Source organism: Panthera onca, chromosome X (genome assembly GCF_046562875.1).
Source record: "Panthera onca isolate mPanOnc1 chromosome X, mPanOnc1 haplotype 2, whole genome shotgun sequence".
Lineage (NCBI taxonomy): Eukaryota > Metazoa > Chordata > Mammalia > Carnivora > Felidae > Panthera > Panthera onca.
In genome coordinates, this window is record NC_138357.1 from 6,420,679 (window position 1) to 6,432,468 (window position 11,790).

General features: G+C 50.1%; 1 protein-coding gene across 8 annotated transcripts in view; it reads right to left on the reverse strand.

Moving 5' to 3' along the window:
• AFF2 (ALF transcription elongation factor 2) overlaps positions 1-10,515 on the reverse strand; it is a 458,181-nt gene extending 447,666 nt beyond the window's left edge. For all 8 annotated transcript variants that reach the window (XM_081792749.1, XM_081792747.1, XM_081792745.1 and 5 more), the window contains exon 1: positions 10,126-10,515. In XM_081792749.1, the coding sequence (XP_081648875.1) occupies positions 10,126-10,172 (47 nt within the window). In that variant the 5' untranslated portion in view covers positions 10,173-10,515. The remainder of the gene's footprint in view (positions 1-10,125) is intronic.
• Positions 10,516-11,790: the final 1,275 nt, after the last annotated feature.

An 11,790-nucleotide genomic window follows, 5' to 3' on the forward strand; every position in this document is an offset into this window, starting at 1 on the left:
ACATTGAGATCATTTAACTTATAAAATGTTAACAGGCATGCTATTTCAAGAATACATCTATTGAAGGTAAGGCAATGTACCTACCTGGGCCTACCTGTCTGACCATTGCGATTTTAGCTCTTCTCTTTGACCTCATTCTTGCTCCTCTGAACTATCTCTTCACAAATTTGACCACACACAGCATTAAGCAGGCTATTGTAGAGAAATCCATTTACTTGTTCAGCAAAAAGTAATCGAGCGCCTACTGCGTGCCAGACAAGGTCCTAGGCACTGCCGACGCACTAGTGGACAAAAGAAAAGAAAGCAGAATCCACCCTCATTGAGTTCATGCTTCCCGAGTCTGAATTAAGTTAAAGTTTACAGATCAGCCCAGTTCCCTCCCAAACGCCCAATCTGCTGCTTACACCCAAGAGGAGCACAATCTTGCAATGTCTTGCTGTGTAAGAGATCAGGTCAGTTACATCTCCTGTTTGGCTGTGGTTTCAAACCCAACCCCACAGGTAAGTACCAGAGCTGAGCGAGAAAGGCCCCATCAGCCCCATCCCCGGCTGTGCCCCGCAACATGCACTGTCTTGCCACTATTCTAGCATGTGTCTCAGGGTATCGTCACGGGTTAGCAGAGAAGCTAAGGCTTCATTTCAGCTCTGCAATATACTACCTGCGTGACCTTGGGCAAGTCACTGAACCACTACGTCCTGGTCTCTCCGCCCTGTAAAATCGGGCAATCAGATAATGCAAACCGGAGCCCTTCACAAAGGAAACGTCAGCTCTACTTATTATCTTCACTTCGATTGTTATTGCGATGCCTAGACTTAATATTTTGAGACCTAGCAAAGTGCCCAAAGGAATTCGGCATAAATGAATGAATGAATGAATGAATGAATGATGCTACACTCCGCATGGCTGCATTGGGCTACCACTATGGCTCAGACGCCAGGAATACAGAAATAAAAGATATATGCGCACCCCCCAAAACAATTCAAGTACGTCAGAAGTATGTTCAGAGGAGGAGAGTCTAACTCGACAGGACATCAGTATGTGAGTTTGGTGAGCAGAGGATGAGGAGGACCGCAGCTAGAGGCTTCGCAGAGACCTAGCTGAGATCTGAAGGATGAGACAGTCAGACCAAGAATTATCTGGTGGCCAAAGAACTAATCAGAAACACAGATATAAGCCCCCAGGCACCAACTCGCTCTTTAAGGAAAGGAAACACAGAAGTCAAAATACCGGTAGGCACGTTCCAGACAAATGAGTTAATTATTTTTTGCAAAACGGAGTAAGAACCAAAGAGAGATACTTGGGCACATCTCAAGAGCCACAACACGTGCCTCTTTTGAAAACGGCTCTTTTGTCGGCCACTGTGCCAATTTACAAACATTTGTTTCAACCGATTCGGGAAAACAAACTTTGATTTGGGATTTCTTTGAAGAGCGTTTGCGTCAATATTTCCATAATTCAGAGAGTCAGCATAGTTGTCAAGAGTTCTGCAATTGTCTCCCAGTCAATGGCGGTCAGTGTGCATGAAAATACGCCATTCGTGCAGCACAACGTAACTTCGGTAGGTCACACGCACACGCTCATCCCGTCAAACCATACAACTCCGGGGCCAAAGCCATTGCTTAATATTGAATGTGGGCTGCCGCCGGCCCTCCAAACGATCCCCATTTCTGGCTGGCCATCCAAACAATCCACGTTTCTGGCTTTCCGTGTCCACTCTGGCCGGTGCTAATAGTACTCAACGAGTTTCACGGGCCCTGATGACGACCGCTTCTCCTATCCTAGCTCACACGCTCGCTCTCCCTGAATTCCTATTTTACTCACACCCATGACACGCTATTTCCCCCGATCTCGTTCTCCATTCTGTTGTCACGTCAGCAGGGCCAGAGGTCATCTTTACGTTCCTTTCATCTCCCCCTAAAAGTGACTGCCTAGCAGTGTGCTGGGCACAGAGTAGATACACAGTGAAAGCAGTTCTTCTCTTTAATGTTTATTTTTTTCTTGGGAGGGGAGGGGAAGGGCAGAGAGAGAGGGAAACAGAGGGTCTGAAGCAGGCTCTGTGCTGAGAGCAGAGAGCCTGATGCAGGGCTTCATCCACAAACCGTGAGATCATGACCTGAGCCAAAGTCAGGTGCTTAACCGACAGAGTCACCCAGGCATGCCTGAAAACAGTTCTTGCTAGAACTGACAAACACTGAACTAGGGCATGAGGGCTCCCGACACCAGCTGTGTCCCTTACAGACCGTATGTCCTTGGGCAAGGCATTGTCCCATCCTGGGCCTCGGTCTCCTCATCTGTACAGTGAAGAGGCTAGACCACATGACTCTGAAGGGCCCTCCAGTCTTGAAGCATTAGGTTCGAGGAATTGATTAATTTGTGCACACCACAGCCAAGCCTTTTGCCAGCAAATAAATAATGGCTAATTGATGAGACCTCTCCATGATTCCATGGCACTTCGTCAGAAACATCCATCAATGCTGGAATTTAATTTAGTTACTGTGGCTGTGCCGACCTGGCATGAAAACAACCAGTCCCTTTGGAAAATTAATTTATTTAAAAAAATTAGTTGACTGGCATGCTGGAAGGAGAAGTAAAGCCTCTGTGATTGCATGTTTCATTGTTCACTGGATGGTTAGGTCGTCATGTACATATTGCCACCGTCAGAAGGTTAAACTGACTTCATAACACCTTCCTTCTGGCTGGTTGGTTTGATCGAACCAGAGTAGAGACCTGAAGACCCAGAGTACATCAGACGCGAAGAAACTTCTTGCAATGAGTGTTAAAGCAAGGGCAGCATTACTATGAGGTAAATAGGGTTTTACTTTTTATTTATATAAAAACGAAACCATTTCGATGCTATTTCCAGGAGACATGTTTCCTACAGAACACAAAATTCGGACTGCAGGAATACAGTTTAATCAAGGCCACCGAGCGAACCAGTATCCGCTACTGAGATCTGGTTTTCGCTGAAGACGATAGACAATACAGAGAACTATTATTTGGAAATGTAACAAAGTGAATCATTCTTTATAGGATGGAAGTAACGTCTTTTTTTTTCTTTTTTTCCAGCCAAGGGAATGCTGAAAAAAATAAACAGATGAGGGATTTTGAGCTTGTGTTGAAACCAAAACCTCTTTCCTTAGCTTATTTCCCAACGTGTGGCTTTTATACCCTCATACACCAGCACATGCCTACTGAAGAACCAAATCAAAGATTACTTTAAATCACTGGCTGGCGTTCTTTTTCAAATGAAGCAAAATGCACGGGTATATAAAAAAATAGCGTTCCATAAACTGAGCACTCCATAATCAAAATCAGATTCTAGCTGTAGTGCTATTGTCAGCCCTGCTTAAATCATGCCATTTTATTTAAGCCCTCAGATAATTTCTTGCAGCTCAGTAAGTGGGTGGATGTTAGCAGCTAAGGTCATCGAAAAGATTTACTTTAAAATAAATTCAACAATTCAGAGCATCGCCCTCTCCACAGCGCAAAGTGTACCTTGCTTTGAACATGCATATAAAATTTCATTAAAGTGCAACATAAAAGTTTTACATTAGAGGAACCTAGCGCCGGACCTTTGTTTAACAGTCATGATAATTTATGGCGTGGATCTGCTACAGTTAAGTAGAAAAACAGCCTTCTCGTGATGAAATACAAGTCAGAAAGGCTGAAATTCAAGGAAAGCTGGAGGAATCCCAACCTCCGACTGTTCAATTCCTTCAGGTTTTTGTCACACATTCTTCTTTAATATTCTCCGTACGGACTGAGACACAATCCTAGTCCGTTAACTCCTGTATCCTATGCTTTAAAAGTTGGGGTTTTCAGTTCTACGCATATCTTAGAGTTCAGAGAAATTCTATTTTTTAAAACATCGTACCCATAAATAACATGGGTTCCAATTTTGCCTCTTCCTTGCCTAAGTTTCTTTCGTAACCCTTCTTCCTTGTCCTTACCTTCTGTAAGAGAGGCCAGACTGGCTCCGAGATCTTCAAGAAGATTACAGACAATTAAACCAGTGTCCAAGAGGCAGAGGGCCAGTATTATCACCAGGATTTACTGAGCAACTTTTATCTTTGAAAGATTCAAGCATTTGCATAGGACACTCTTTGAGCTGATGGGCTGTAACATCAATCAACAGATGTTTATTGCGCACCTGTGATGGGAAAGGCACTGTGCTACGTGATGCAAGAGGGTGATACACCACGCCCTAGGAAGCAGCGTGGATATTTAGACATCGACGACTTAATGCAACAGCAGTAACGCAGTGAAAAGAGCCATAAACACAAATCCTAGGGCCTCCACTGACTGTGTAAACTTAAGCAAGTCACTTAACCTTTCCGAACTTCAGTTTTCTCATCTACAAAATGAAGCTAACAGTCTCAGTCCTGACAAACCCACAAGGTTATGGCGAGGATCACATCAAACAACCGATACGGTAAGTTACAAAGCTTTGGGAAGAAATGTTATCCACCTCCTAGTCCCAGCTTTGAGGATCCAAATATACCTATGATCTTCTTTATGATCAAGTATCAAATCTTCAAAATTAAGGCATTCAAATTTAAATGGACAGTTCCCAAGGACTTGAGTTTTGCCTCTTTTTTATATATATCTCGCCATTCACAGGTTTTCATTAAAGGGGCATCCATCAAAGAAGTGCTAAGAGATTATATCAGTACATAAATTGTTCTTTTTTTATCTAAAAGAAAAAAGCAGAGTCCCATGCCTAGTCAATTACATGCTAATTCCACCAATTTTTTTTTTTTACACAAGTATGATATACACAATCCAATCCATTTGTTTCAGTGATGGCTAAATGCTCAGGCCCATGCAATAACAATAAATAATAGGCAATGAGGTTTCATGGCAAGGCACCTGACCTGGAAATTGGGAGATGTGGATTTCTTGCCTAGCTCTACTACTAACCAGGCTGTGTGGCCATAAGCGAGTCAAACGACCTCTCTAGGGCTGTTTGCTCATCTGTAAAATGGGAATAACACCTGAACATTCTAAATTACAAGGCTAAATGAGGTGACATATGGGAAAGTATCCCACATTTGAAAAGGCTCGCACGAGGTATCAGCTGTCAATGGTGCGGGCTGTGGGGTCAATTCCATCCAAGGCAGAACCTGGATTGTACCACCAAGTAGCTTAGTGATTCCATTACTTCATCTGTAAAATAGAGAGCGTAACAGGTCCTATCCCATAAAGACGTCTGAAGGATAAAGTGAGATTGACTATTTAAAGCATCCGGTGATGCCTGGGGCACTGAGTAAATACTGCAATCACAGTAGCAATGATGACGATGCGTTCTAGAACGCACAGGTGAAACACACACACTCACACACACACTCCAAAAGGTTGCTTCAAGTTGTGGTGTCAACAGCAATGCATTTCTTCCCATTATCAGGAAACAAGTTTTTAAAACCTCTTTCTTTATCCCACAACAATCTGAAAAAGACAAAATTAAAAGTGAAAAATGTTGTCCCTGTACCAATTGTTTTGTCTACAGGACAGGCTAATCAACTGTGTGGCAGTTTCACTTTTTGAGGTAGGAGCTACAAGCCCATAGGGCAACAGCTTCTAGATTGTTCCAGAGATGGCCATTTTATTGGACCTTTATGATTCTGAAATTACATTAAATATGTGCCAATTTTGCATGCAAGAAATAGTCTTAGCTAAGAATAATGAGCATGAAATAAAGGTTCAGCGCATTAAAGCCATTTCTATTCAACAATAATTAGCATGTTTAAATACAATATAATTTTTACCCATCTACAAAATGCTTAAATGTTTGGAATCTCGTTTATGTCTATAATGACAGATTCATTTTTGAGGTAGTCATTTTCAATCTTGATTTGTATATTTTAAAGTTGTTAAACGCTTGACTGAATCATTAGCAAAACAATTCATGTATCATTAAACTGATTTCTAACATGAGACAATTTTCTTTCTTGTCCAATAGACGTGCCTTTTTCAGATTTACCGAGATAGCTTTTATCCTTTGGAGGGCTTGGCGGGGCTGCGGAGGAGACCTCAGCACTGGCTAATTTCACGGCCTCGGATCTAGCCTCCCCATCCATACACTCCCTTAAGAGCCTCAACCCCCGCCACGGTTTGCTGAACGAAGGCTCACGCACTCTGGAGAATGCATATTGTACTAGCAAAGAAAACAGACCGCAAACCGGCTCCTTTTTCATGGATGCCAAACAGAGAGGGGGGAGACAAATGGACGCAGGTAGAGAACGACAAACCCTGGCAACCTGTAGGCCGGGGTCTGAACAGGACCCTGCCCCGCCGCCCCCACGGTGCTGCCACCCCTTGGCGCGCGCTCTCTCCCTCCCACATCTTCCCACGTAGGAGCAGGTCTGTGCCACGCTCCCGCAGGACTGCGGCCGGAGGGGCCTCGGAAGACCTGTGAGCGCACGGCTGGCGGTGGCTGGCGGGCTGTTGCCGCGCACGGGCCGGGCCCGGCTGGACGTCAAACAGTTCACTTTTGTCTGCAGAGCGGAGCAGGGTCTCCCCCCTCCCCCGCAGGGTCGAGGAGGGCTGGGGAAGGCAGGGGCCGCTGGGGCAGGCCCCCGGGGCCGCCTTCGCGGGAGGAGGAGAAGCCTGGCCTGCACATGGCCCCTTCCCAGCCTTGACAGCCCACACAGACCTTTGAACTTTCTATTTATATAACGGTTTAGTGAGTTTAAGTCTCTTCCTGTGTAACTGCCCGTGTGCGAGCTGGCCTCTAATTAGGCTACTTGTGAGACATCACTTAAAAACTACAAACCACTGCTGCCGGCCTTGGGTCACAAGTGCCTCACCACAATCTTCACTAGACTTTTTCACACTTTGATTTTGGTAGCCTGGTGGCTTTCTTTCCATTTTTTATGTTTAAGGATGCATCCCTGTCTCTATCTGTGGGCCCTTCTCTCCTTCCCTCTTTTTTTAATAATGAAAAGATAAACACCGCCACAGAGGACCTTGGCCTGTCACAAAGCCATACCTAATCAATACGGGGGGTGCTCACAGGACTGAAAGGCGGGACACTTTGTAGCCCCTCCGAGTTTGCTTTTAGCCCCTCTTAAATGGGGATTAATGACATCCCCACCGCTGGTAAACAAGGCCAAATCTCGCCACAAGATCTCCAGACACCTCAAGAATTCATTTACTGAGTTACCAGAGGCAAGTCGATAGAATGGCTCAAGCTGTAAAATTTCATTTTTTCTTCCTTTCTTTTTTCTTTTACTTGAGAGCAATGGTGTGTTTGGTGCACACAGACAGACACCTGCACCTTCCTCTTCTTTCACAGAATGGTTCATATGAAATTCAGACGCAGGTGAACACTGCCCATTCATCCAAGAATCTTAAAGAACTTATGCTTTGGCCCTTTCGTCGAGTCCAGAGCACCACCCATGAAGATACGCGGGCAGTTTGTGAAGTCCAGGGATATGTTCCTTTAGGCACACAGCACTCCCAGACCCGGCACGTCGTCTTTCATGCCCCATCCTTCCCATTTGCATTCATTCTGACAAATGTGTTTGTAAATGGGCATGTACTTTTTGTTTACTGTAGTCAAGTGTTTGCAAATAACACATATGCCTGTGTATGTAAAGTCTTCCTTCATTAAGTCTAGGTAAATGAGTTTGTTTTGTAGCTGGCCTGATCCATTTGTTGTCAGACATCTAGGGTTCCAGCAGAGGCAGCTCAGAGTTTTCAGTTCCACAAGTGAAGGTTGAGAAAAGATACTATGTAAATGAGACCCTTAACTTGGCCCAAGCCTTTTTCCTTGGACCTCCTGGGGGGAGGGGGAAGAATGGATGCCAGCACTCTAAGCAGCTACTTACTCCCCAGGAAAGGAAGTAAACAGGTAATGAACATATAATTGCTGTGCTCTACATGTCCATGTCGCAGAGTTTGGAAAAGTACAGATTTCCATTCAAGGCAGTATGAAGCTTTTTTAGTTCATCCGCTATTGTCATGTTTATGTTCCTTTTTTTCTGGGGGGGGGGGGGGTTCAAGACAGATGCACAACCCACATTACAAATGTTTACAAACAGATTCAGAAGGAAGTTTGCCCCTCGCAATCAAACAGTAAGAAGGAGAAATTTTCCTGGCACGTGGGCACAGAGGGAAAAGGCCAGCTTATTTATGCAGATATGTTACACTAATTCGTCCGTATTTCACATAATATCCACAGAGTGTCCAAGTCTGCATGTGGCATAGTTACAAAACTGGAGGAAAAAGGTTTTGCCTTTTCTTTAATAAAAGAAATGATAGTCCCCAAAGGGGGGGGGGGGGGCGTGTCTTTCTGAAAAAAGAAATCAAAAGAGCCCATCCCCTTTAAATATGCAACTGCATGTGTCTAAGATTAAACTGAAATTAAAACAATATAAGAAACACATTTTTTTAAAACCTAATACCTTGGATATGTTTAACATTTGAACTACACCCACGAAATCAATTATAACAACGTCTGTTAAATTAATGATGTTACCCACACCATATATTAGGCAAATTGTATGCAAATGGTAATGCTGTGGTTATCAGTTGTCTGCAAAATAAATTAGTGAAGCAGAGTAAAGGCTGTGTGCAGGAGCATAATATTTAATTGAGGAGTAATTTTATTGTGATCTTTACTTTTAAATAACAGCACGGTTATTAAAAACCGAAACAGAATGTTTTTCTGCAGGGTTGATAAAACCGTGCATAGTATCAAAAATGCCTTACCGATTAATACTGATACAGTGTAATTTGTGGCTGCAAGGATTTACCCGGAATTGCTGTAAAAGAAAATGTATTTAAGTTCTGATTATCTTGGATTTGCAACTAAAGGGCTCACGATTGGCATAATGAAGCTATTGGCTAAGAGTATGACCCTTTTCTAAAGAAGGAAATTGCCTAAAATATCACATCAGCAAGGGAAATCCTTGTAAAAATACACAGCATTCATAGCCAACGGCTGCTAGCAGTTTAACATCGCAGAAGATTTCGCACCACCGGTCCGTATTGTAGATTATCGTAACTACATTTAAAAAGGCAATAACCAAGATGCAATTGTAAATCGCTGCCGCCGCATCCTCACCCCTTCTCAAGCCACAGGCTGTGGCGGGGGGGGGGGGGGGGGGGGGCGGCAATTGGTATGTTAAAATGTTGTGACGGATTAACAACAATAACGCCTGTGGCAGAAGGTGGAGTTTTTTAAAAAGTTAATAGATATGTATATCACTATTTATGCACACGCGCGCGCACGGCACGCGGTGAGTAACAACTTTCCGGCTCCTCAGTCACCTTTGCACCATCTTTCAAAACGCGCTCAGCGACAAGTTTACAGTATTTGGGGAAGAGCCGACTAACCCTCTGAATCCGAGCTGGGTGCCCATCACACAGACCTGCGGCTGCCTCCCAGTGGGGGCGGACAGGGGTCCGGCCGGTAATTAAATGTGCACAAACGTCGGAGCAGCAGACTTCGGGGGACTAACTTCAAAATCCCTGCCTTGAGAGCCAACGCCGAAGTCGGCCCGGACCCGGGGTCCCCCGCTCGGCGGCCCGCGAGGCCAGCAGGCACCCGCGTGCGGGGAACTTGGGCTGCGCGAGCGGCGGAGGAAGGTGTGCGCGCCGCGCGGGGACCGAGGTGGCGGCGGCGGCGGCGGCGGCGGGGGAGGCGGCCGCGGACACGGCGGAGGGCGGCCGACGGCACCTTGCCGCTGCCGGTCCCCGCGGCCGGCCGCCGGCGCTCGACACCTGGAAAGTTGAAGCCTTTCGGCCGGGCGGGATCCGGTGCGCCGGGAGACGGGCCGGGCCGGCGGGTGCGCAGGGAAGATCCCCGCGGGGGTCGTGCGGCTCGGCCCGTGGGCGGCGCGGGCTCCCATCCGGGCCACAGGCAACTCTTCCGACTTGGAGCGCCACACGACGCATTCGGGACCCGCATCCCACCCGCGGCCGCCACCTCCCCCGCCCCCACCACCCCCCGGGCACCCGCGCGAGAGGAGTCGCGGCGGCGGGGCCAGAGGTGGCTGGGAGCAAGTGGGAGGGCGTCTGGGGCGCCCCCACCACAGCCCCGGCTCCTCTTAACAAAGGCGAAAAGCCCGGCCCCGGCCGGGGGACCCGCGTCGCAAGGAGAAGGCAGAGATCAACACCTACCACTGCTGCTCCAAGTCCCAGTCCCTGAAAAAGTCGAATAGATCCATAGCGGCCGGGCGGCGGCGGCGGCGGCGGCGGCGGGCGGGCGTCCGTCCCTGCTCGCGGCGGGTCGGCGCGGCTCTCGGCGCGGCTCGCTCGCTGCTCTCGGCGGCCCGGCTCTCCGGCACTCCCGCCCGGCTAAAAGTGCCCAGGCCGCATCGGCGGCGGCGGCGGGCGCCGGCGGTGCCCGGTCCTGCGCTCCGGAGCGGCGGCGGCGGTGGCACCGGGCGGGCGAGTGCCCGGCCGCCCGCTCGGGTCCGCTCGCTCCGCGGCTGCCCGCGCGCCCAGCGCCCCGACGCTGCGGCGGCAGGCGCTGGGGGCTCGGGCCGGCGGGGCCGCCCGCCTGGCGGGCTGCGGGGCGGCGGCGGCGGCGGCGGCGGCGGCGGCGGGGGCGGCCGGGGTAGCGGCGGCGGCGCGGCGCGGCGCGGCAGCCGGGGCGGCAGCGGCGGCGGCGGCGGCGGCGGCTGCACAGGCGGCGGCGGCGGCCGCGGCAGCATCACACACTTACACACTCACAGGGGGCGGAGCCTGGGCAGCCCGAAGCCGCGACATGGAGCCGGCACGTTATCGGCCCGGGATCTGGCAGGGGGCTCGCCGCGCCCGCCCGCGCCGCCCGGGACCCCCCCACCCTGTCAAAATCAGCTGGTGACAGCGGCCGCCCAGCTGGGGACCCTGGCCCGAGCCCGAGGGGCGGCCCCGCAGGGGTGCGGGAAGGGGAGGGGGGCGCTCGGGGCACAGGCTCCGAGGAGGGAGCCCCCCCCCCCCGAGCCCCCGCCCACTCCCACCGCGGGAGTTACTGTTTGGAACCAGAAAAGAGCGCACTAACCGCCGCGGGGACGGGGGTCGACCCCCGCAGCCCCGGGGACTCTGCTCCGGCTCCCGAGCGCCGGAGCAAACTTTGGCGGGCCCGAGCATCCCTCGGGCCCGCGGCGCAGAGCACGCGGGGCCGGGAAGGAGAAGGCGGTCACCTTCATCGTGTCACCGGGCGTGCCGCAGTGCCGTGCCAGGCTGCCGGGCTCGGTGCGCACCCAGTAGGTCGGCGAGCTCCGGGCCCTGGATCCCGTGGGCTGCAAGGGTGGGCGTGAGTGGCGGCCCCTGCGTGAACTCTGGGTGCGGGGTCACGACGCTGGGAAACTCGGTTGCACCACCACCTTCCCCGCACAGCCGCCACGTGCCCGGGCCAGAGGACTAATGCTCTTTCCTCCTCTGGGAAATGGGGAAGGCGCTGGATGTGTGCCCACGAGCCCACCCACCGGCGGCCCGGCTCCCTTCTGGCCGGAGAATCTTCCTCTCCAGGTGCAGTTTCCTCCCTCGCGCAAGCCTCTAGTGGCGCTCCAGGACAGGGTGCCTCCCTTTGGCCAATGCCCTCAGGGAAGGCTTCCTGGCCTCGAAACGGACCGGGGGTGTCGGAAGGGGCGGGACGCGACTGTGGCGTTTCAAGAAAGGTAGTACTCTGGGGTCCCGGACATCTCGCTTGCCTCCTTCGTGTGGTTATACAGAGGGAATCGTGTAAGTGCATTATTGAAAGCTTAAGTCTAGGACTCTCTTAGGAACAGCAGTAGGAGCAAGGTGCCAGTTCTGATCCTATCAGCGACTCTGTGACTGAGCAAAGTCTCTTCTCTGGGG